This window comes from Protopterus annectens, chromosome 12.part0 (genome assembly GCF_019279795.1).
Source record: "Protopterus annectens isolate FY-2018-M chromosome 12.part0, PAN1.0, whole genome shotgun sequence".
NCBI classification, from domain to species: Eukaryota; Metazoa; Chordata; order Ceratodontiformes; family Protopteridae; genus Protopterus; species Protopterus annectens.
The window spans coordinates 528580779-528607620 of record NC_056746.1 but is presented as its reverse complement, the minus strand read 5'-3'; the positions used below and the strand labels follow the sequence as shown (position 1 = coordinate 528607620).

Below are 26842 nucleotides of genomic sequence, written 5' to 3'. Positions count from 1 at the left end.
ATAGGTCCAAAACTGTCGACAACGCTTTTGTTAAGCTAGTCGCCAGTCAGACGGTACTCGGTGAAGAGCCTTTGCAGCCTCTGATGCCCACTTCTACAGATTTGCAGGCCTCTGCTGAGACCCATTCGGAGTCTGGTATGCCACGAGATGCTTCTTCAACTATGGAACCTGCTGATGTCTCTACCTCAGATGTGTCCGGAGCCGCTGTGCAGGCACCGGCTTCTGAGGGTGTATTCTGACCTGCCGATATTCAAATTAAACCGACAACTTCATTTTTAGCTAAAACTACCGAGTTTCTCAGGCCCGTAGTATGCACTACGCCTAGAAAATCAATGACCAAAGTGCATGCTCTAGCTCCCATGCCACAAAAACAAATGCTTAGAATGGCTGAAGACGTTATTACCCTAATTAGGTGAAGCCAGCCTTCCCCTGCTAAGAGACAAAGAATTGAGTTTCATTCTGATTCTACAGACCAGAAGTCCACTGACTCTGACCCTTCTGATTATCAGGACATGCTCTTATCAACCTATGAGGATTCCGATGCAGAGGAATCTATTCCTTCTGCCTCCCCATCCAGAGGATTTTTCTTTTGGTGAAACCTTGCATACTTTAAGAGAGCATATCCACTGGAAATGCTAGGACCACCCTCAGTCCAAAAAGAGACTCAGAATTTTTAGAGTTGCCTCAGCACAGGCCTCTAGCTATACCCCCTGTCCTGGATGTTGTAGATGTCTTCATGGAATCCAGTCTTACTCCAGACACTTTACCCCCGGCCCCTAGAAAACCTGACTGGTACTACAGAGTACCCGATTGTCACAAATTTCTCTTTACTACTGCGGATCCAGAGACCATTTCCCAGCGACCTAAAGGGATTAAGGCTACCACAGCCAAAAACCCTACCCCTTCAGACAGGGATTCCCTTTAGGCAGATGGGTAAGAAGGTATATACCACTGCAACTCTTGCCATCAGGGCATTGAATTGCCAATTTCACATGCTGAAGTATCAGCAACATATTATGGGACTAATTAAACAAAAAATGGTGTTTCTCCCAGATTGTGCAGAAAATAAAGATTTACAAGAGTTAATGCATTCTGCAAGCCAAGTTAGTAAGCATACTTTGCAGTGCGACTTTGATGCCCTAGATACATCTTGCAGGGATGCAGTCACTGGGTCTGTACTGAGAAGGCATGCTTGGCCGAAGGAACAAACATTGCCAGACCATGTCAAATCAAAATTACTAGATGCTCCTTTACATAAGGATGGTTTGTTTGACACTAAAGCAGAAGTTGTTCTTAAAAAGATGGAAGAAAAAGCTAAATGTATGCAAATTGTTAAAGAATTCTTCCAAGTGCAGCCACCTAGATTCAGTAGGCATTAAGTTGGTCCTTTCCTGCCCCTTTCAGGCCTTCTCACTCCATACCCAGGGGAAACAGGCCCCTCATATTACAGTCTCAGGGTATGCAGAGATCTAAACAATGGAGTGCTCCCACCTCAAAAACAGGGAGTGGTAAGACACCCCCTTATGGAAAGAGTTCACAATGACTTTTCAATTAGCCTTCCCAGCCCTGCCCAATTACTTGTGCCCTTAGGAGGAAAACTGGCCTTTCATGCAAAAGAATGGATGTCCATTACTCAGGACCGATGGGTCCTAAACATAGTATCCCATGGGTACAGATTCTACTTCCATTCACTGCCAACCCCAATGGGGTTTCCATACCTTCCTCTAAACCAGTGGGCAGAGGCTCAAAAGCAAGTACTTTCCCTACTCAATATCAGAGCTATTCAACCTGTTCCAGTAGAACAAAGGGGGCAGGGTTTCTACTCCAGACTTTTCCTGGTGCCCAGAAAAGAGGGCTCTTGGTGCCCAATCCTGGATCTATTCATTCTCAACACCTTTCTGGTGGTCTCAACATTCAAGATGCTTACCCTGCAACAGCTTCTCCCTATGCCAGCCAAGGGATGCCTGGTTAGTCACCCTAGACTTAAAAGAAGCTTATATGCACATCCACATAAGGGAGTCTTGCAGGAAATATCTGCACTTCAGAGCAGGCTCTATCAGTTCTCTGCACTTCCCTTTGGCTTATCTACTGTGCCCAGAGTATTCACAAAGTGCCTGGCTCCAGCCATTGTATACTGCAGGCAGAGAAATATCCAAATTTTCCCATACTTGGACGATTGCCTGATTCAGGCGGACAGTCAAGAATTGCTACTTCAGCACCTGGCATTTGTAAAACACCTCCTCACTTCATTGGGGTACACCATCAACGAAAAAAATCACAACTGGTGCCCAGTCAAAAAATTGTATTCCTGGCCGCAAGCCTGAACACAACTTCCCAGATGGCATTTCTCATTCCAGAAATACAGTTCTATTTGACCAACTACTTCAAACAAATGGCCACCAAAACCCAGCTATCTGCAAGGAAAATACTGCAAGCCCTAGGGTTCATGGCATCATGTATTCTGCTAATTCCATATGCAAGACTGCATATGAGGAAACTTCAATGGTACTTGAAAAGTCTTTGGTGCAAACATTCTCAGGACCTGGAAACAGTCATTCCAGTCATACCTTGTATAAGGGCAGAGTTCCTTTGGTGGGCAGAAGCATGCAACCACAAGGGACTGCCTTTCACTCAACTCCTCGCCGCCCAAACCCTGACAACAGATGCATCAGAGTATGCATGCAGGGGCTCACATGGCAGGCAAATGCATTCAGAGCAAGTGGAGCCCAGGCCAAATTCTCCTGCACATCAATCAAAAAGAGATGCTAGCTGTACAGAACAGCCTTCAAATACCTTATCCTTCCAGGGCTGCTGCTGATGAAAACAGACAACACCACAGTTATGTGGTACATAAACAAGAAGGGGGGAACACATTCTTACCCACTCTGCAGGTTAGCCATGGCCCTGTGGAACACAGCCTCGAGCAACCAAGTGTATCTACAAGCTCAGTTCCTGCCAGGCAAACAAAATTCACTGGCAGATGACTTGAGCAGAAATCTCCTAGACCCATACAAGTGGAAATTGGAGCCCAACACTTTCAACCTTCTAATCCAGAGGTGGGGAACACCGGAGGTGGACCTCTTTGCCTCTCCCGAAAACCACCAGTTGAGCAAAGATTGCACCAGGCACCCTCACAGCAGGGTCTGGAAGGTGGATGCCATATCCTTCCAATGGGAAAAAAACTCTCAATTTATGCCTTTCCCCCTCTGCCCCTCCTCTCAAAAGTACTACTCAAGATCAATTAGGACAGGCCAAGGGCAATTCTTATTGCCCCAGACTGGCCACACCAGCACTGGTACCCACTCTTACGCAGTCTGACAACATTGCCACCCTGGCACCTTCATCAGACCCCTACCCTGTTGTTTTCAGCAGGAGGGACAGATTTGGCATCCACAGTTATAAACCCTAAACCTTGCAGCCTGGCTTATCCCCTGAATACACCACCAGCAACCCTCGGCAAACAGGTGCTGGACATCTTTCTTGAAGCCAGGAGGCCTAGTACTAGGAAATCCTATGCTGAAAAGTAGAAAAGATATTGTTCTTGGAGTCACTATCAAGGAAAGGACACACCACTGCCTTCCTTGCCTCAAATCCTGGATTACTTGGCAGAGCTATTCCACAGAGGCCTATCCCTTTCCATCAAGATTCATGCCTCTGCCATCTCAGCTCATTATAATACCGAGCCACCTCCGTTTTCTCACCCTCTCATCAAACCGTTCCTGAGAGGGGCTAACAACTTAAGGCCACCTAGGAGAGCACCCACCCCTGCCTGGGACCTTAAACTTAGTACAGGAAAAGCTCACGCTTCCCCCTTTTGAACCTGCTGCTTCAGCAGAGTTAAAATTCCTTTCTTGGAAAACAGCGTTGCTTTTAGCCATAACTTCAGCAAGAAGTCTGTCTGAGTTACAGGCACTAATGGCTGTGGAACCCTTCATTGTTTTCTATGCTGACAGGGTTTCCCTCAGGACTAACCCGTCCTTTATGCCTAAGGTGGTGTCCAGTGTGGCTCTAAACCAATCCATCCATTTGCCAACCTTCTTCCCTAATCCTCAGAATAAAGGGGAAAGGATCCTGCACTTCTTGGACATGCACAGACAGCTCAGGTTCTAACTTGACAGGACCAGACCTTTAAAAAAAATCTGACCAGCCGCTTAGTCAGCTTTGCTTCAGGGTCAGACGGCAAGGCCATTTCAAAGCAAACCATTTCCAAATGGATAGCACACTGCATCCATTTCTGCTACAAGCACCATGGAAAACCTACCCCACAGGGGGTCAGACCACATTCCACTAGGGCTACTTCCACCTCTACAGCATTTCTCAAGGGAGTCCCTACCAGGGACATTCTGAAAGCTGCAGCCTGGAGTTCTGTACACAACTTCACCAAGCGTTACCACTTACCTATTTTTTTTCTAAATCCAGAGCTGGATACAGCAGTCTTTCAAGGCCTGCTAGCCAGCCCTAACACTTCTTGACTTCCTCAGCTTTGGGAATCAACCCAAGTGTGATTACTGCAACAGTGAAACATGAAGAATATAGTACAGTTGTGTACACTTACCATAAATGTAGATGTTCGGGTGTATTCACTGTTGCAGTCCTGGTTTCCCTCCCTCCGGTTTTCTCTATCTTTTCTACCTCTCCTCTCTATGGCCATTTTTAATAGCAGTGGTATTTACTTTTTACTGGCGGTATTCCCCACCATATACTAGCTTCCTATTTGGGGGGGCTCCTGACATTTGGGGCAAGAAAAACTGATGTAATGGCGTCTGCTGCCTGTTTTATACCCCCTGACGACCTGATGTCATGGAAGAGGCGAAAGCATCCTATGCAGAAATCCCAAGACTCTGGTATTCGGGCTGACTGAGGGCTACCTGCAGGCAGATAAGTCAAGTGTGATGACTGCAACAGTGAATACACTCTAGAACATCTACATTTATGGTAAGTGTGCACAACTGTAATTTTATGAATACTGCATCATATAGAAAAGAAGGGCATGTGTGGTTATGGTAAGATTTTATAGAGCTATTCTTTCTATAACAATATAATAACAGCTATGAATGAAAAATTGTGCTGTGATGTCATTTATGTAGATTTAATTTCAGCATTTGATGGGGCCATATACAAAACACTGATCAATAAATTAGTACAACTAGGTATTGATGTACTCTTGAAAGATGGGTAGCCCCGTGGCTTACAAATAGGACGTGGCAAGTATCATACAGCAACTGGATAGGTGAAATCCTTGGTTACAGTCAGGGTGTCCCACAGGGCTCTGTCCTAGGCCCTTACTTGTTTAGATTGCATCTTTCAGACCTAACTTTTTCATCTGAGGTGTTCTACAGTCTTTATGCAGATGACCTGAAATTGGGTAAACTGATTATACATGTGTTCCAGATAAAGGCACGTCTGCAAAAAAACTTGACTAAATTGACCATTTGGGCACAGGAGAATAATTCGCTGATAAATGCATCAAAAGCTAAGCATATGAAATTTGGGAGACCTAAATTGAAAGCTGAATCTTTAATATAGCACACAGTGATTGAAACTGTAGACTCATTTAAGGACCTGGGTAGATTCAGCTTTGAGTTTTCCTAATAATTTCAACCAGTTGGTTAATGATAGTTATAGACATATAGGTTGTATAAAATCATTTATGAAGTTTAGGAAGTCAAAAATGAAGTCATTGTTAGTTACATAAGACCCCAAAACATGAGTATGGAATAACATTGTGGAAACCCTATAAGAAAACAAGCATGAGTAAACTGGAACAAGTACAGCAGAAATATACCAAGGGCATGCATGGATATGAACATTTAAGATATATGAAATATTAAAATGTCTGAATTTGTACAGTGTCTCTTACAGATGTCTAAGAGATCTTGTTCAGGTTTATAGGGCATTTAGAGACGACTACCTCTGGGAATGTTTGGGGTTATCAAAAAGTACTAGAGAATCATCAGACAACCTATGTCGAAGATTCTATAGGAATCTTAAGTGTATTAATTGGTTCTCTGACAGAGTAGCTAATGCATGGAACAGACTTATCAAATTACATTAAAGTAAGTTCTAGTTTAGATATTTTTAATAGCCTGGACACTTGGCTATGAGAACAAGTGTTTTGGTATATTGGCAAGCTAGAAGGGCATTAATGCCTGTGCTTGAAATATTTGTCTGTGTGTATTGTCCACAGATGGGATACTGCACAAATGGACCTTTTTTGCCTCCCCCATGAACAGACAGCTTCCGCAATTTTGTGCCAGAGATCCACATTCTCTGGTTTGGAAGGTGGGCGTCCTCAGCTTTTCTTGGCAGGTGATGTTTCTGTATGCATTCCTTACCCTTCCTGTCATTCCGAAGTCCTGGGCAAACCAAAACTCTTGACAGTGACCCCCTTTGGGCCAAGACCGTATTGGTTCCCCCCTACTTCTCCATTTAGCCAAGGGCAGTCGCCACAAGTTACCCCACAAAGTGGACCTTCTCACACAACACAATGAAACTCTAATCCATCCCCACTTGTCTACTCTTCAGCTGACCTTGTGGGTGATGGATGTTCTTTGTGTTTCACTGTTGCAGTCATCGCACTTGGGTTATTCTGGAAGCTGCAACCTGGAGATCTGATATTGTTAATCCTCATTCATCCCTTACGCATGGGGGGTATCTGTTCCGACCTCGGAACCGAGCCGATCATTTTCCAAGCTCTCGTCAGCTTCAAACTCTTGAGCTAAACTCTTACCCGCAATCCACCTCTCCCTGTTACCTCAGATTTCGTTTACTGCATTGCCATTTGGACATGTCAAGCTGATTCTCTTGAGCCAAGTACAGTTATTTGTTGTTTAATAGTCTTTCATATTACTTTTCTGTCAGAAAAGTTTCTATTTCATTGTCTCTTACCCTATCGCATCTAGCGTACATATTTTCTTCAGGTTCTGCTCTGTTCTCTACCTTTTTACCGAGAGGTATTCTCTCTCTACCATCGTTGATCATCCTTCCCTTTTTTCTCATACCTTCAGGTATTCTTTTGTACCATTGCTGGTACCCTTTTCTATTAATTTATTTGCTGTCATGGCAGATAAGAAAGGTAGTTCGGGGTTTAAGCGGTGTTCTGATTGTAGATGCAAACTACCTACTTCTGATGCACACACTTTGTGCGTTTGTTTGGGGGCATCCCACTTGTCTGTTAACCCGCCCTGTACTATCTGTGAAAACTTTTCAAATAGAACTTTGTTGGAAAGGGAAAACAAGCTGTTGCTGAAGGGACTTCTTAAATCTCCCTTTTCAGAGGCTATTTCTGGGGCGGAGGCCTCAACCCCTCCTAGAACCCATAAGAACATCTTGGATGTTCCCACCAAGGCTAAATCTTTGCCTTCGTCCCCGGCTGGGGACTCCCGCCAACCAAAACCTAAAAAGGCAAAAGTTTCTGCTCTGGAGCTCACTCAGACAGCTACAGTGCTTTAGGTGCCTAGACCTTCGGCACTGTGGCCTTCGGCTCCATTAGTGATCTTGGCTCTGTCTTCTCCTGCAGCCTTCACTATATCTGCACCATGGGGCTCCTCAGTTCAGACTATTACCACTGTATCCGCACCAACCGTTCAGTCGGCGCAGACCTTGACCACGTCTGTTCCGACATCGTCCTCGGAACAGACGCCTTTATTGTTGACTCCAGCTTTGTCGGTTCCAGCTTCGGTACCGACAACCACTTTGGCACCGATCCCTGTGTCGGTGCAGACCATGACCTCGGCACTGATGACTTCTTCGGTGCAGACACCTGTAGTCCAGTCTCTCTCTGCACTGTTTTCCTCTGTGCTGACTGGTGAGATGGGCACTGAGTTTGCCTCTTCGGTGGACAGGCCTGTTTCTCCCTCAGTCTCCGTGAGGTCCACTAGAAGCCTTTCCAAACACTGTGTTGCATCTTGTGTTTCAGGTGCTCTTGGCCAGAGGTATCCCACCCCTCAGGAACTATCCTTCCTTGGGAGGCGATCACCCGTCTCCAAAGACCCCTTCTTATTCTCCTCCTTCATTGCCTTTAAAGTCCATGGATATAGCACAGTCTCCCCCTTCTGCGGTCCCCTTTATTGGATCTCACTAAGGAACCGCAGTTGCCTTTGTGGCAGGAAAGTTTTGCTAAGACCCAGGATGTCAGCTGTGACACGCATAGTTTGCTGCTCCACAACCATCCAGGGACTCCGGGTCGGCAGGCTGAGCCACTTAGGGGAGGGGTGACTCCTGTCCTAGACATCCACTCCTCTTTGGGTGTACCAGCCTTTTGACTGATGGAGAAGGCTTTCGCTGCTGCTGGCGATACTGGACTGTCTATACCTCCACCCTCCTCCGGTACACTGGTTTCACACATAGCGGACACCAGGTGCAAGGGACTCAGGACATATTCCCACAGGAATCCCCTTTTCCACTGTCTTCTCCAGCTTCTCCCGCTGAGGAGGTTCACCAGAAAAGTTTGTGTAAGAGGAAGCACATGGACTCCACAGAGGAGTCCCTCACTGAAGAGACAGATTTTGATGAGGAGGAAGGATCCCCCGGTCACCCTCTGAGGTATCCTTGGTGATATCCTTGAAATCCTGAAACAGAGAGGAGACTGGCAGTCCTCTAATCCGATCTCTGAGGAATCTGTGTTCCTGCAGGCCTTTCGTGCCCAGCCCCCTACCTCCTGGGTTACTCCACCTGCTGATGAACTTGTCCGGCTTATCGTGCAGCGTGCTTGGAAGGCTCCTGATACTGTCTAAGCTATTCCCTGGAGGCCAGATAAGATTTTGTCCCCTCCTGCTTCGGATCCCCATTGGTCCAAAGGTCTTCCTGTGGATGCTTTGGTGGTGGCGGCCGCAACAACAAAGGATTTGGCAGAAGGAGAAAGCCAGACTGTCCATCTGCCTAACAGAGTCCCAGGCCCTGGACAGGGTAGGGAAGTGCACCTTTGCATCAGCGACCTTTACTATCAGGTCCCTGAATTATATGGCACACTTTACCAGGCTTCAAAGGGATCTGATTTCTGAGCTGTCTGAAACCTCGGCTGGTGCCATGTCTGATGAGGTCCGTGACAAAGTGGCCTCTCAGCTGGCCACCATTAAATCAATATCTAACTCCTCTATGCGATTGATATCTCACGCATCAGGAGCAGCTAGAGCTGCGGGTTCAGCTGCGGTCTTGAGACGACACGCCTGGATGCGCTTGTGCAATTTCACGGAGCCCTTTAAGGCTTCCTTTCTTAACGCTCCCATTGAGGCCTCCTCGTTGTTTGGGCCCAAAGTTAAAAGCACACTGGCCAGATGTGAACAGGACAGTAAGACCCTTTCTGCTGTAGGTGTCTATTATTCTTCCCCTCATTGTGCTTTCTCCTGAAACCAAGATATGGTTCAAGAAATCTCAGGGTCCTTTCCATGACACACAGGCCAAGTTCTCCCCTAGAGGCATAGGGGGGAAGCTCACAGGGAAGAGACTTTTTTCGGGGCAGAGGGGGTCCGCGTAACCAGGGCTCCAGGGATTCTTTCCCTGGTCAATTCTACCAGTGCTCCTGAAGAGCGGCCCAACTCCTTTCCTCTGGAGATGGTTGGGGGATGTTTCTCCTTGTACCCTTCTGCCTAGCTAACCATTACCACAGATTCTTGCGTACAAAGGATTATAACCAGAGGTTATCATACCCCCTTAGATCTTTGTCCTGCCCCTTCAAAAAGCCTTCCCGAAGTTCCACCCAGTCAAAGGGAAGAAGCAGCATTATAGATAGAAAAGCTGCTAAGAGAGAGAGAGGTCATCCAAATAGTTCCCCAGACCAGATAGGATCCAGATTCTACTCGAGACTATTTTTGGTGCCAAAGAAAACTGGGGACTGGAGACAAATTTTGGATCTCAGTGTATTGAACAAGTTTGTGAGAGTACAAAAATTCCGGGTGGTCACAATACAGTCTATCCTCCTGATTTTGGAAAAAGACTATTGGATGTGCTCAATAGATCTTCAAAATGCGTACTACCACATAAAAGTGGACAGGCAATCAAGAAGATTTCTACACTTTCGTGCAGGAGCCAGTCACTACCAGTTCAGAGTACTGCCCTTCGGACTCTCTACAGCCCCCAGAGTGTTCACAAAGTGCATGGCAGTTGTCACAGCTCACTTGTGACTTCAAGGATTCCAGGTGTTTCCATACCTAGATGACTGGCTCATTTCCACCCCCACCAGACATCTACTGGAAGAAGCCCTAGCATACTCTCTCCTCGCTGCTCAAAGGCTAGGCATAACCATAAACTGGCAAGAATGCAATCTCACCCCATCTCGGTCGACAGAATTCATAGGGGTTATCTTGGACACAAAGAACTGCAGAGCTGCTATTCCAGAGCACAGAATTTTAAGGATAAAGCAAAAACTGATTCCAATCCTTTCAAGGGAGAAATCCACGGCTCACTCGGTTCTACAGCTGTTGGGTTCCATGGCAGCCACCATCACCATTGTTCCCCTGGCCAGGTTTCACATGAGGCTTCTACAATGGCTACTGCTCACCCAATGGTATCCCTTTCAGCATCTTCTTTCAGCCATGATTCGAGTACCCCACAGGTGCAAACAGGATTTAAATTGGTGGATGACACACAATCTGTCACAGTGGTCTCGCCCCTTCTCCTCCCAGCAACCCAAGGCCACAGTGACCACGGACACCTCCCTGATGGGGTGGGGGGGCTATGTCAGGGACAGACGGTCCAAGGCACTTGGTCCGTACTGGAGGCCCATCTGCATATAAATGTTCTAGAGCTGAGGGTGGTGCTTCTGGCTTTGCAATCATTCCATCCCCTGCTGCCGTCTGGGACAATTGCGATTCAGTCAGACAATGTGGCGGTGGTCTGGTACATCAGCAAACAAGGTGGAACCAAATCTTACCCCCTTTGTCGAGAGGCCATGAGGATATTGCAATGGGCGATGGCTACCAATCGTTTTCTTCTAGCAACGCACATTCCTGGGAGTTCCCACATGATAGCAGACAGACTCTGCAGGTGCATTCTTCAACTTCACGAGTGGTCTCTGAATCCCTTGATAGCAGCAGAGATTTTCCACCGCAGGGGCCGTCCTTGCTGCGATCTCTTTGCATCCTCGACCAACTACAAATGCAGCAACTACTTCACCCTGATTTCCCTCCGGGACAGCACCCAGGGACGCTCTAGTCCACGATTGGTCCTCTGGTCCTCTTTATGCATTTCCACCCTTTCCCCTCATTCCCCAGTTTCTGAAGAAAGCCCGTCGGTTGAAGAGCAAGGTGATCCTCATAGCACCATATTGGCCTCAACAGATTTGGTTCCCCTTCCTTTGGCCTCACCTATTAGATCGACCATGGATTCTCCTTCCAACCCTGGAGTTGATCTCACATCCACAGAACCTGATTCATCCCAACTTGAACAGCCTGAAGCTCACGGCTTGGCTACTCCATTTCCCTTGATTGCCAGGCAGAATGATATTTCTTGACCAGTACGTGATATTCTCATTGCATCTCATAAGTCTTTCACTAAAATTACTTACCTGAGCAAGTGGAAAAGATTTACCCATTGGCTGAAAGATAAACAAGTAGACTCCTTCTCAGCACCAGTGTCGATAATACTAGACTATCTGGCCAACCTTTTTCAATTGGGTCTATCGGCCTCTACCGTTAGAGTTCATTTGGCTGCAATTTCTAATTTCCATGAGGGTGTCCAAGATTCCTCCATGTCCCACAAATTGTGCAAGACCTTCATAAAAGGTGTGAACCATCTGAAGCCACCTTTTAGAGAACCTATTCAACCATGGGATTTATCAACTCTGACAATGCCACCTTTCGAACCAGCCTCTTCTTGCGTCCTCAACTATTTGTCATGGAAAACCTTGTTTTTGGTCGCCATTACTTCTGCCAGACATATTTCTGAGCTTCAAGCTTTATGTATCAAGAGTCCATACTTGATTTTTCATAGAGTTAGTGTCTCTGAGAACTAATCCATCATTTCTGCTTAAAGTGATTTCTGAAATGTCCATTAATCAAGCCATTGAATTGGCAGTTTTCTTTCCCAATCATTCAAACAGAGGAGAGTATTGCCTACATACCCGAGATATCCACAGGCAAATCCGTTTTAAACAGGACTAGGTCCTTTCGTAAATCTGACAAGTTATGTTTGGCTTTTTGTGGACCTAGATTAGGATCTGCTGCTGTTAAGGTCACATTTGCTAGATGGTTGAAGGACTGTGTGACCTTCATTTATACACAACGCAATAATCTTGTTCCCTACTACCATGAAAGCTCATTCAACAAGGTTGGTGGCAACTTCTGCTGCCTTCCATGCCAGAGCTTCTTTACATGACATCTGTGCAACTGCAACTTGGGCTACGCCTCATACCTTTATCAATCATTACAAATTGGATTTGGCCTTCAGGGGAAGAGCATCTTTCGGTTCTGTGGTGCTCAGGAATGTCATTCCATGAGAGCCTCCCAGGAATAGAGGTAGCTGGGGACTCTGTCCCATGCGTAAGGAATGAACGAGGATTAACAACATCAGATAAAGAACTTATGTCTTACCATAACGTTCCATCTATATTGTTGATCCTCATTCATTCATTATGACCCTCCCTCCTTCCATCTCCTGTGGTTTCTAGTGGATCTCACCATCCAGTTCTCTTAGGTTATTTGACCAGAGGTAGCCTCTACCTTCTTTGACTTGCAAACTCAATCTGAGGTAACAGGGAGAAGGGGGATTGTGGGTAAGAGTTTAGCTCGAGAGTTTGAAGCTGACGCGAGCTTGGAAAATGGCCGGCTCGGTTCCAAGGTTGGAACCGATACCCCCATGCTTAATGACTGAACGAGGATCAACAATACAGATGGAACGTTATGGTAAGACATAACTTCTTTTTCTGTACACACCTTCACCAAGCATTGCTGCTTACCTATCTTTTCTAAATCCAGATCTGGATTTACCACAGCAGTCTTACAAGGCCTGCTAGTCAGCCCTAATACTTCTTGACTGCCTCCACCCTTCCTCAGCTTTGGGAATCAACCCAAGTGTGATGACTGCAACAATGAAACACTGAGAACATAATAGTTTACACTTACCATAAATGTAGATGTTCGAGTGTATTCACTGTTGAAGTCCTGGTTACCCTCCCTCCAGCCCCGTTTTTTCTATCTATCATCTTTTTTGGTCATATCTTATGGAAATAGTATTTACTTTTTACTGGAGGTGTTCCACACCATGTGATTGCTTCCTATTTTGGGGGCTTCTGACATCTGGGGCAAAAAAAAATAATGTAATGGCATCGGCTGCATGTTTTATACCCCTGACGTCATGGAAGAGGCGACAGCATCTGACGCAGAAATATGACTGCAACAGTGAATACACTCTAACATCTACATTTATGGTAAGTGTACACAACTGTAGTTTCTTAATTCCTTTCAGACACCTTTTTTCAGAGGACATTCTCAGGGTTCTGCAGGAGACCAAGAGATCAAATACTAGAAAGTCTTACTTATCCAATATAAAAGATTTTTAATTTTGTGTCTTTCTTGAAACCAGTCGAAGTCCCACTGGTTCTCTCATACCTGTGCAAATTACTGGATGCTGACTTAATTTACTCTTCAGCCAAAGTGCACTTGTCAGCCGTTTCTGCCTGTCTGCTATATCTCCACCTTTAGCTTCTAGATTTGAGGCTAAACAATTCTTAAAAGGTGTTGTTCACATAAGACCCCCGAATAAACCTGTTGCACCCCCTGGGATCTTATTTTTTATTGGAGAAGCTGGCCCTTTTGAGCCAGCAGCTTCTGCTTCCTTGAAATTTTGCTCCTGGAAAACTATTTTGTTCCTTGCACTAACCTCAGCCAGAAGTGTTGCTAAACTACAGACCCTAATGTCTTCTTCTCCTTTCTTGGTGTTCCACAGAGACTGTGTGTGTGTCTGCAGCAACCCTACCTTTATGCCTGAAGTGGTAAATGAGTTACCCTCAACCAGTCTAATCATTTACCTACCTTTTTCCCAACTCCACAGAACTCTTTTTGCACACTTTGGATGTGCACAGACAGCTTCGGTTCTATCTTGACAAAGCAAAGAATATCAGGAAGTCTGATCAGTTTTGTCTCATTCCACCGTGTAGCTTCCAGTCTCTAAACACGCTATTTCCAGATGGATTTCAAAGCCATTTGCTTCTGCTGTGAGCACCATGGAAAGAGCCTCCCTTCTCCTAAGGCGCACACACTACCAGGGCTGTTGCTTCCTTGTGTGCCTTCATGGGACTCTACCCTAACTCCATTCTGGAGGCAGCCATCAGGTCTTCAGTCTGTGCCTTCATCAAAGTTTACAAACTGGGCAATGTTTCCGAATCTAGGGCAGATTTGCCTGGACCGTTCTGCATGACATTGTGGAGAGTTCCACAGCTCCTACCACCTCCCTTTCCTCTTGAGCTTTGGTATTCTCCCTCATGTTAAGAATACCACAGTGGAGGAATAGGACATAGATTAGTTGTCTAAAATCAACCATAATGGTAGATGTCCTTTTCTTTGTCTCCCCCCCCCCCCCGACTTTGTTCTTCCCTGGATGTACTTGGCTTGCATACTTCCCTTAGATGTATGTTCCTCCTGGGGCACTCAGTTCTGAAGATAGTGCTTGCATATGTCACTTATGGCCAACGTGTGGCGTACCATGCACCCCCTAAGTAGCAAGTCTTTTGTATACTGGTCAACGTCCGGTCATTGTGGCAGGCAAGAGGACATCTTTCTTTATGGTAAGATTTTACGCAGCTAATCTTTGTTACAGCTAAAATGGTACTTGTTTACTTTAATATCTTAAACACAACAGTCACTGAAAAGACTTCCCCCACATTTAAAATACCCCTGACTAAACACTGCACAAAACTGCTTTACCTTATAACTTGCAGTTTGTGTCATGAAATGTTTTACACTGGTACTAATAGAAATAAAATATGTTTTACTTAGTTACTTTTTCCCTTTTAGTGTCGTAAACATTGACATAAAGTGGGGTATATGCTTCCCCACAAGTTTATCGACCGTATTTCGCAAATATGATTGATGCTTTATACTCTCCTAATTTCAGTGTTACGGTCTTCCTGTTCATCTCCATCTTCAGCACCAGACTCTGGTTCAAGTCCAAGGTATCCTGATTGTTCTAGTTAACTTCTGTGTTTTTTTTCTCTCTGAAGCATTTTCCTTTGGAACATTTGAAAAGAGTTTATTGACCAAGTCCCTCTGTGAACTTTACTGTCAGAAGAATGAGAAGCAGAGTTCCCAGTCTGCTTGATGGCTCACTTTGTTGAATAAATTGTATTGTTTCCTTAGCCTATTCTGAATCAAAACATGCATTTGATTCTCCAGGAAAAAAAATACTCTGAAGACAGCTGGATACAGCAACTTGAATTTCACACCTCTCTACATTCCCTGATTACTGTGATACATTTGTTTCCTCCTGCCTGATGTACAGTGAATAATAATTTTCTACAAACACTATACTGTCTCCCAATTTCTAATACTTTGCCCTTCTGCCACAGTTTTGTCAGGATCAACCTTTCGCATCTTTACTAATGTAGGTCTTTGTTGTTTCCTTATGGCCAGGTTTGGAGTATACACTTGATGTGCCCTTTCAGTTAGCAAATCCTGCTGTGTAGAACACTAGTCCAGTTGTTTATTTGTGCTTTCATAAAATTAATACTTTCTTTCCAGTTTCTCTGGTACAGCAGAAAATCTCCGTTTTTTCTCTGTGCTCTTCATCTTGTAAATGTATTATTCTTTGAAACTGCTTCTTGAGAAACCTCATACTAGGACAAATTTTCATTTCGTCCTGATTTTTGCAGTTTTATCACTTCATCTGAACAGCTAATTAAAGCTTTTTCAGAATTTTCCAGCTTTTTGTTATTTGAATTGATATATTTCTTTGGTGTTTCATTTATTTTAATCACCTCTGACAATTTGATTTATTTTTTCCTGTAACTTACTGGAAGGCATTTCTTTAATCAAAGCAGAGTCCTACATAGACCATGTTTCCTCTTCACCTTTTCTAGTTGATATTCTTTCAAGTTTTCCAAATCTCTTTACTGGCATCTGGGCAGGTTACATACTAGCCAGTCACGGAATTTTACCTAAACATTTTTAATGGCACTGTAGCTCTCCCAGTGTAAAAACGGGAACAAAGTTAAGCTGTTGATCAGTATGGAGCTATCTTGAAAGTTCTCCAGGTGGTGGAGCTCTTGAGATGGGAGTCACCATCAGCCACTCGCTCCCATCCTTCCAGCTCTTCTGGTGTTTAGGCCACTAGTCGAACCTAGGTTGTTTGAAACGTAGTGAAGGTTTCATTATTGGTATACCAGAGTGCTAGTGTGCCAGTCATGTGCAGCTAATAGGAAAAATGTAGTTTATTTTGTGGAGTGCCTCTAGTCTTGGAATAGCCTGCTTCTCTGTTCTGAAGTGTTTGTAGGTCACATTCTCTTTACAGTTTATATTAGAGAAAATTATATGTAGTCTAACACACCTTATGCTGTCATTTATTTGGGCCTTGAGGGTCAGAAATATTTTTGCCAGGCTCCAAGAGATTGTATTTAGACTAGCACTTTTGCTGTCATTTAAAGAGACTTAGAAATATTTTTTTTCACCCACACAGGGGAGCTGAAGTGGAACTGCATATTTGCTTTTTTGTCTAGTCATTTTATCTGAATGTTCTTCTGTGGTGCTTGTTCATGTTGAACACATCAGGTATAAAATGCTGGGTTCTTTCTATGACCATTGTCCAGGGAGTTCCTCCTGTGCAGACTGTGAGAGAGTGAGAGCTTTGAATGCATGAGTGTCATACCCTGAGGTAGGCTGTGAAAGAAGGCATACCTTCATTTGCCTGAACGGCAGTTATTGTGCGACTTTACATGTCGAAAAGCAACATGTCCCGTAAAACACAATGTCAAAAATGCTAATCTGGAAAACCATATTCAACCATTTTCGAACTCCAACCATCGTTATGCAGGGGGACAAGCCCCCCTGCACCCCCAGTGTGGGGGGCTGCACCCCTCATACCCCCCCTTACTTTAATATACAAACTCTGAGATTGCAGTTCAGCGAGGGAAAGGGTTCATTTCCCGATCCCCGCTATAGTGCAATCTGCACCTGACATGCCAACTTCAAATGTACGAATTGCCAATATGCATTTGCTCATTTGAAGTTGAACCATTGTCACTCGACATTTCAGGAATTTGGAGGTTGTACTTAGCACTCTGGTGCATCGTACAACCTCCTTTCACATAAATGAAGGTATACCGTGAAAGCAGTTCTGCATGAAATGTGTAGCCTGACCGAGATGAGCTGTGAGAGTGCCAGTTCTAAATAAATGTGTGACCTGTCTGGCTGAGAGAGAGCTGGCTGAGAGAGAGCTGTGTGTGAAAGTGACCTGAGACAGGCTGTGGTCGAGAGACTTTACTTTTAACTTACAATCTGAAGCTGCTGAAGAGTGCCTTTGTTGCCACTACGTAGAAGTCGTGTCTTCAAGAGACAAGAGCAAGTTAGAGCCACCACTGTTAAACAGAGTTCCTGACGTAACTGTACTTGTATGCATTGGTCAATTATTCTTTGTTAAAAGTACACTTTTTTAAATACTAGAACACTCAAGGAGAATGGATCCGGCTGAATGATTCCTTGGTGTCTCCTGTCGACATACGATCAGTACTTAATCGTCAGGCGTATGTTCTGTTTTATATCAGGTAAGGCTTGTGTGCATTCACTCTCTAGAGATATGCATTTATTAAGAACTTTGCTTTTTTCATTTGTTTCTTTAACTTGGTAACAGAACCGTTTTTGTGTAGAAGTACACACCTGAAGGCAAGTCAGAGCAGGACCAATGAAAAGTTCTCTTGTCTGGCCTTGTGCCCTGATGCACCTATTTTGCAGAAGTTCAGCATTGTTGCCTGTATGATTATTTCCTTTTGGTGGGCAGGTAAGTGTGCTAGTGTGGTGTAAGAAAGTGCTGCTTCAGCACTGGTCTAAAAACGGGACAAAGATTATGAATATACACTTCTTTCTGCTGCAGCATTCATAACCCACATTTGTCCCGATTGTAAATTTCCAGTCAAGTGGTTTGAGTAGACCAATGCTAGTCCAAAATAAATAAAATGTGATTTGGATTGATGGTGAGGAGTCTTGTATTTAAGAGTTGAAGTCTTGCTTCTGGTTTATGATAACCCCAGAGATGAAAAGCATTGTGTATTATGTGCATGACTATTCTCGTTTTGGGTTATAAGTGATGTTGCACATTTGCTTGTGGAAAGTAGTCTCTATATACAGGACAGTAAAGAAAATATTCTGTAGCGATGGCATCAGCTTTTAGAACTGGGACTTCATAGAAGGGAACAAATGGGCATTAATGCATCTCTCTCTCTCTCTCTCTCTCTCTCTCTCTGTAGCTAAGACCCACAAGGAAATAGGAGGAATAAAAAAATTAAAAAATGTGACATTAACAGTAATAGATAATACACAGGATTTACTTGATAACTGTAATTATAACTTTAGCCTGTGTATTTTCTTACATATTGCATTAGTTTCCAGCTGTTACCTACAGTTATATTGCAAAAGAACCGCATGAGTAACTTTACCAAAAGGCTGCAGTTGTAGTTTCTTTTATGCCAATAAAAGGGTTGTGTGTAGCTTGTTCCCTAAAACTTGGTTTTGTTACATTAACATTTATTAAATCCCCAATTGTAGAACTCACACTAAGAAGTTGTAGCTCTCTATATCATTATTAATATAGCTTGTTGCAGTTTCACTTAACTTTCTCTCGTAGGTTCATAGGTAGGTACAAGTGAACTGCTTTTGTTGAAACTTTTTTTATTGTGAATGCATACAGACCTATGTATTTGTGTATGTGCATGTATGATATACGTATAGATAGGCGTATGTTTCTGTTTATAGTATACATATATATATATATATATATATATATATATATATATATATATATATATATATATATATATATATATATATATATATATATATATATATATATATAGATGTAGATGCATATACTTTATATATATATATATATATATATATATATACACACACACACACACACACACACAGATATATACATATATATGTATGTATATATATATATATATATATATGTATATATATAACATAATATAATATAGATGTATGCACTTGTGTGAATGTGTATGTATATACAGTGGATATAAAAAGTTTACACACTCCTGTTAAAATGTCAGGTTTTTGTGATATAAAAAAAATGAGACCACAATAAATCATTTCAAAACTTTTCCTACCTTTAATGTGACCTATAAACTGTACATTGCAAATGAAAAATCTGTTAAGGGAAAAATATTAAAAAAAAAAAAACCTACAATAAGTTGGTTGCATAAGTGTGCACACCCTTAAACTAATACTTTGTTGAAGCACTTTTTGATTTAATTGCAGCATTCAGTCTTCTTGGGTAGGAGTCTATCAGCATGGCGCATCTTGACTTGACGATATTTGCCCACTCTTCCTTGCAAAAGCGCTCCAAATCTGTCAGATTGCGAGGGCACCTCTTGTGCACAGCCCTCTTCAGGTCACCCCACAGAGTTTCTATTGGATTTAGGTCTGAGCTCTTGCTGGGCCATCCCAAAACTTTCATTTACTTCTGGTGAAGCCATTCTTTTGTTGATTTAGATGCATGCCTCGGGTCATTGTCGTGTTGAAAGGTGAAATTCCTCTTCATCTTCAGCTTTCTAGCAGACACCTGAAGGTTTTGGACCAAAAGTGACTGGTATTTAGAACTGTTCATAATTCCCTCCACCTTGACTAAAGCACTATTTCCAGCTGAAGAAAAGCAACCCCAAAGCATGATACTGCCACCAACATGCTTTACTGTGGGGATGGTGTTCTTTTGGTGATGCAAAGTGTTGATGTGAGAGTGTTCAATCTCGCCGTTTGTTCTTACACACGGGTTCGGAGCCGAGTCGGCCGAATTGCAAAGCTCTGAATCTCAGAGAAGCTTGAGACCAGCCCATATCCCACAATCCTCCCTGCCATTACTCAGATCTAGTTTGCCGCTGCAACAGATCGGATCGAGGAGAGCTCGGACCAGATAGAAAATTGATAACTGGTTTCTATTTACAGATAAGCTACTGATTTTTTTCCTGAAATAACTTGCACCCTTTTGTGGCCTAACTTTGGGTGTGATTTGTGAGTGTCTTATTTTATATAGCCCTTTCTAGACTTTTGTATATATACATTTATAGGATTAGTAGTCTTAGCAATTTTTTTTCTACTCATTAGCCTAGTGAAGTGTTATATTAGCATGTCAGAGAAAGCTAAATCTGGCTTTAAAAGATGTCAGTGTGGGCAGAAAATGTCCATTACTGACAATCATGCTTCCTGCGTCTACTGTCTTGGCCCTCTCCATCTTCAAGAGGATTGCTCTATTTGCCATTCCTTTAGCGGGAGGGTCATGACAGATAGACGCAGGAAGCTCATAGACAGAGAATTACTGAAGCCTGCCTTTCAAGAGGCTTTGGACAAGTCGGATCGGGCTTCTAAATCCTCAAAGGGGTCCAAGATGTCGGACCCCATGTCATCGGCTCCGAGTTCATCTTCTAAGGTTCGTTCGCCGGTTCCACAGATCTCGGGGCCGAGCGTCGAACATTTATCCTTCCCTGAGCCCCAGATCTTGGAACCGGTGTCGGAGCTGCCACCACCATCCATTCTTCGGTCGGTGCCATCTTCAGCTCCTTTGACCCGTTCTTCCAGACCTTTATCTGAGACAGATGTGGATTGTGTCGTGCAGAAACTCATGGAAAACACGGCCCTTTCCAAGTTAATTGCAGTTTCCTCCCAGTTGGTGTCGAAACTAGAAGGCCTCCCCATATCTCCAACGGGTCCTCCTTCGAGACCCATCCAGATCTCGGAGCCAGGAGAGGATGACCTGATGATAGTGGAGCCCTCTGTGCCGAAACCGTTCATTGCACGATCGACACCATTGACTTCGACTCCTTTGGAACCGATTGGGGAGTCGCCGAGCCGACAGTCTCTCCTCTGTTCCGGGACCGAGAGTCGTACCGACCTGTCAGTGCCGACTCTCCCTCTCGGGGCCTCTGCACAGACTGGCTCGGCTCCGTCCTCGGGGTCGGAGCCCACGGCACCCGAGTCTGGGATCCTCCCGTGTTCTTCGGAACCGGGGTAGCCCTCGGCCAGGGGTTCGGGGGCCTTTGACCTTATGAGGAAAGTATTGTCTGCACAGACAACCACGTCATCAGGGGAATCTTCTCCTTCCCCAAAAGGGCCACTTTCTGTTTCTGCTCCCACGATCCATCCAAAGCGTAGAGCCCCATTGCATCAGCCACCCCCAGAGGGGTTCCCCCTGTTCCTTGGAGGCCTCACCAGAAGCCCCCTCTGATGAGGTCCCGAGGAAACAGTTGTGCAAGAGGAGGCACATAGATTCCCCACAGGAATCTCTAACGTCTGACACCGACTTGGATGAGACAGAGGGGTCCCCAAAATCACCCTCTGAGGATGTGTCATTTGCAGACATCCTGGAGATCTTGAAACAGAGGGGTGATTGGCAATCCCTAGCCCCCACTGAGGACGAGTCGGTGCTGCTGAAGGCTTTTGGGGCACAACCTTCTACCTCCTGGGTGACTCCGCCCTTCAGTGGATTTGATTGCTCGAAGGGCATGGGAGGCACCTGACACAGTGGAACCAGTCCCTAGGAAACCAAACAAGTTCATCACTGCCCGCCAAGATAAATCTTATCTCACCAAGGGAGTTCCTGTTGATGCTATGGTGGTGGCGGCAGCCACAAAAAAGGAGATGTCTGAGTCTTCCTCATCTGTTCATCCTCCTAATAAGGATTCTAGGACTATGGACAGATATGGGAAGCGCGTTTTTAGTTCAGCGACTTTTTCCATGCGTTTGCTAAACTATTTGACTCATTTCACACGTTTGCAGGGGGATCTCATCAAGGAGCTGACAGATACCCTCCAGGATAACACAGATGCTGCTGTTTCAGAAAAAGTAGCAGCACAACTTAACACCCTCACCTCCATAGTAAACTCATCCATGAGGCTCGTCTCGTATGCAGCCGAGGGATCGAGTAGAGCTGCAGATTCAGCGATTGCTCTTCAAAGACAATCATGGATGCGGCTGTGCTCCTTTGCGGAAGCCTTCAAGTCTTCCTTTGCCAATGCCCCTTTTGATGGTGCCACACTTTTCGGGCCCAAGGTTAAGGAGACTCTCATTGGGTGTGAGCAAGAGGGAAAGACCCTCTCTGCTGTCGGGGTCCGTTTTTCCGCTCCTACTAGACCGTACCCCAAAGGGCAACGAGGCAGAAAAATGTGGTTCCGTAAGAATCAGGGATCTTTCCAGACCACACAGAGTGATACCCCCTCCAGAGGCAGAGGAGGGGGTAGAAATGGAAGACGCCGCCCCGGCGGCAGAGGGGGGTCCGCATAACCAAGGCGACAGGGATTCCGTCCCTGGGAAGCCTTTCCAGCACTCCTGAATCTAGGCCCGGCTGTCCTGCTCTGGAGGCAGTCGGGGGTCGCTTGGCTTTATACCCACTGGCCTGGCTAAATATTACCTCGGATTCTTGGGTAAAAAGCATTATAACCAGAGGATACAAAATCCCCTTCACATCAACTCCACCTCTACAAAGAAGGTTTCCAGACGTGCCACCCCGTCTGCGAAATCCAGCAGCGGTAGAAATTTCGAAGCTGCTCAAACAGTCATCCAATCAGTCCCGGCGGACCAAAGAGGATCCGGAACTTACTCAAGGTTCTTTTTAGTTCCAAAAAAGACAGGGGACTGGAGACCGATCTTAGATCTCAGCCATCTCAACACCTTCGTGAAGAAGGAAAAGTTCCGGATGGTCATGCTTCAATCGATCCTTCCATTCTTACAGAAGGACGATTGGATGTGCTCTATAGATCTCAAAGACGCGTACTACCACATCAAAATGGCCAGGCCGTCCAGAGATCACCTGCGCTTCCGGCTGGGAGCCGGTCACTTTCAGTTTCGAGCTCTGCCCTTTGGACTCACCTCAGCCCCCAGGGTATTCACCAAATGCATGGCAGTAGTTGCATCTCACTTGAGACGACAAGGATTCCAGTCGTTTCCCTATCTGGACGACTGGCTCCTCACCGCCACCACCGACCGTCGTCTATTGCAAGCCAGAGACTACACAGTCAGCCTTTGTTCCCACTTGGGGATTTCCATAAACTTCGAAAAGTCTTGCTTATTGCCCTCACAGTGTATTTCCTTCATCGGAGCAGACCTAAATACACGATCGACACTACTAAAGCTCCCTCCAATAAGGGCGTCAACCCTCAAACAGCAGGTTCTTCTTCTTTTGGTCAGCAAGAAAGCCCCAGCCAAACTAGTGTTAAAAGTGTTGGGACTGATGGCAGCCGCACTAATTGCAGTTCCTATGGGAAGGTTACACATGAGGATCCTACAATGGCTGCTCTTCGCGCAGTGGTCATTCCACCACCTACCCCTAGCGCACGAGATCAGGATAACAGACTCTTGCAGACGGGACCTCTCATGGTGGGTGTGCGATCAGAACCTTACTATGGGTCATCCGTTCGTTCTACCCAGTCCAACAGCCACAATAACCACGGACGCTTCCCTGATAGGGTGGGGGGGCCTTTTTCAGGGAAGAACAGTCCAAGGAGAATGGTCCAGCATGGAGTACACTCTACACATAAATGTTCTGGTGCTGAGGGCGGTGTTCCTGACGTTGCAACACTTCCAAGCCCTCTTATCTCTAGGAACAGTAGCAGTTCAGACGGACAACATGTCTGTGGTCTGGTACATAAACAAGCAAGGGGGAACCAGGTCTTACCCGATGTTCTTCATCTCACATTGCTGCAGTCCTTACACTTGGGTAGTCCGCTGTCCTCGGTCAGCCCGAATATCAAAGTATAAGGCTGACGTCGGTCAAGGCGCATTTGACTGACATCAGGACGTCAGGGTACAAATGCGCATGACCGACGTCATATCGTCAGTCTTTTTTGCCGCATGGTCCGATGCAGAAGCAGCGTTGCAAGTGCCGGTTGGCGTTCTGAGATTTTTCGATTTCGAAGTTTCAGACCGAGTTCAAAGTTGGCTAAGTACCCGTTAGAATATTTTCGTTTTTTCTTGCCTCTGTGATTTACCGGATGTCAGAAAAAGTCAATAATTGCATTTCTTGTGGGAAACAGATACCGCATAGAGATTATCATACTTTGTGTATTCCTTGCTTAGGGCCTGAGCACGACGTTGTTGGCTGTCGCTCTTGTGCTAGATTTAATAAACGCACTATAAAGAGAAGGTTGGATTGTGCAAGGTTAGTCTTTGGGAAGCGGTGTAATTATAAAATGCCGTCGGATGCTCCGACGCCCGCTTCTTCAAAGAAGCGCAAAGACAAGGCAGTTAAGCCCAGGCTGGAAGAACCGTCTGTACCGGACGCCGGTTCTTTAGAGGTGTCGGTGGAGCCGGTGGCTCCACCGGAGGTTTCTATGTGTTCCCAGGGTGAGACCTTATTATTACAAGATGTGGCCTCTCAGGAGGCAAGTCAGACTGAGGGGGCTTCTCAGGTTACTATACTCCCCTCCCTTCCTAAGGTGGCTAGGCCCTCTCCTTCTGTTTCAAAGGCTTCTCCCAGGGGCAGGCCAGGTTTGGCTTCAGTTGGTGTTACCCCTAGCTCTTCAGGTACTGTGCCCAAGAAGCATATGCTTAAAATGGCAGAAGATTTGATTACTTTAATTAGGGGTTCTATGCCCCCTCCTGATAAGAGGCCTAGGATGGAGCCTGAGCTGGGGGGTTTTGAGCAGGCTTCAGATGTTTCAGAGGCTTCGGCTGAAGACTTGCAGGAGTATTCTCCTTATTCTGATTCTGATGTGGATGATTCTACTCCTTCTGCTACTCCTCCTGAGGATTTTTCTTTTTCAGAAACTCTTCATTCCATGAGGGAGCATTTTAAGTGGGAAGGTCAGGACTTCTCTGATTCCAGGAAAAGGCTTAGGGAATTTTGTTTTACCTCAGCATAGGCCTTTGGCTATACCTCCTGTTTTGGATGTGGTAGAAGATGTGTTTACAGAGGCTTCTCTTAATCCTGATTCTTTGCCTCCTGCTCCTGTTAAGCCGGATAGGTATTACAGGGTGCCTGAAGCTCATAAGTATCTTTTTAAGAGTCCTAGGGCTGACCCAGAAACTGTTAGTCAGGGGCCTAAAGGTGTTAAGGCTTCTGTTGTTAAGAATCCGGTTCCTGCAGACAAAGAGGCCAGGGCCTTGGATAGATGGGGAAAGAAAGTTTATACTTCTTCCACTCTGGCTATGAGGGCTTTGAATTGCCAGTTTCACATGTTGAAATACCAGAACTATCTCCTTTCACAATTAAAGTCTAAGGTTGATGCTCTGGCAGTAGGTATTGATTGTAAGGAGTTGCAAGATTTAGTGCATGTTTCTGAGCAGGTGGGTAAGCATTCTTTGCAATGTGGTTTTGATGCTGTACAGGCCTCGTCTAGGGTGGCTGCCACTGGGTCAGTTCTTCGCAGGCATGCCTGGCTAAGGGATCAGAATTTGTCTGATCATGTTAAAACGAGGATTTTAGATGCTCCTTTACAGTCTGACGTGTTGTTTGGTCCTCCTGTTGAGACAATTTTAAAGAAAATGGAGGACAAGGCTAAGTCTATGCAGGCTGTTAAAGATTTTTTGCAGGTCCAGCCTCCAAAGTTTAGTAGAAATTGGCCTACTAAGGGGTGGACGTATCCTTCTTATGATTCCCAGTCTAGGGGTAGATCTAGACGTGGTAGAGGCAGAGCTCAGGGCTCTTTCAGGCCTAGAACAGGGAGTTCTCCTGCACAGTCTTCGGGTGAGGGCAGGGGTCAGTCCTTTCGTAAACAGACCCAATGACCTACCTTTTCAGCTGCCAGAGCCTTCTCGTCTGGCAGCACCTTTGGGAGGAAGATTGGCACTTTTCAAAGAAAATTGGAGTTTAATTACCCAAGACAGATGGGTATTGGATATCATACACCACGGCTACAGGTTTTATTTCCATACCTTGCCTCCTTTCAAAGGCATGCCAGACGTTCCTCCTCAACAAAGAATAGAGGCTCACAAGCAGGTTTCTCTGTTGCTCCAAATAGGGGCCATACAGCCGGTCCCTATGCCAGAAGTGGGTCTAGGTTTTTATTCTCGCCTGTTCCTAGTACCAAAGAAGGGGAACACGTGGAGACCAATTTTGGATTTATCAATCTTCAACACTTATCTGGACATTCCCAAGTTCAAAATGTTGACGTTGCAGCAGCTTTTACCTCTGCTGGGCAAAGATCATTGGATGGTAACTTTGGATCTCAAGGAGGCTTACCTTCATGTTCCTATCAGACTAAGTTGCAGGAAGTATCTGCGTTTTCGAGCTGGGACTTCTCACTATCAGTTCTCTGCATTGCCCTTTGGCTTATCTACTGCGCCCAGAGTGTTCACGAAAGTTCTGGCTCCAGTGATAGCTTTCTTCAGGCTAAAAGGAATACAAATCTATCCTTATTTGGACGACTGCCTGATTCTGGCTCAAGGAAGGGAAGAGCTTCTTCATCATTTGGAATATGTGATAGCAGTGCTAAGATGCCTAGGGTATTCTGTGAACGAAATAAAGTCCAGTCTAGTACCCTCTCAGGACATGTGCTTTCTGGGTGTGAGACTGAATACAGCATCCCAGATGGCCTTTTTAACCCCGGACAAACAAAAGAGTCTATCCCTTTACTTCCATCAACTATCTCATCAGTCCTTGCTGACTGCAAGGACAGTCCTTCAAGCATTAGGGTTCATGGCATCTTGTATTCTGGTGCTTCCCAATGCCAAACTGCATATGAGGAAGCTAC

The 26842-nt window shown here is 45.1% G+C and overlaps 1 protein-coding gene across 2 annotated transcripts in view; it reads left to right on the top strand.

The window, feature by feature from the left end:
* Window positions 1–26842, top strand: part of USP42 (ubiquitin specific peptidase 42) — an 815107-nt gene that overhangs the window by 484582 nt on the left and 303683 nt on the right. For both annotated transcript variants that reach the window (XM_044089669.1, XM_044089668.1), the window contains exon 11: window positions 17589–17689. In XM_044089669.1, coding sequence (XP_043945604.1) covers window positions 17589–17689 — 101 coding nt within the window. The remainder of the gene's footprint in view (window positions 1–17588; window positions 17690–26842) is intronic.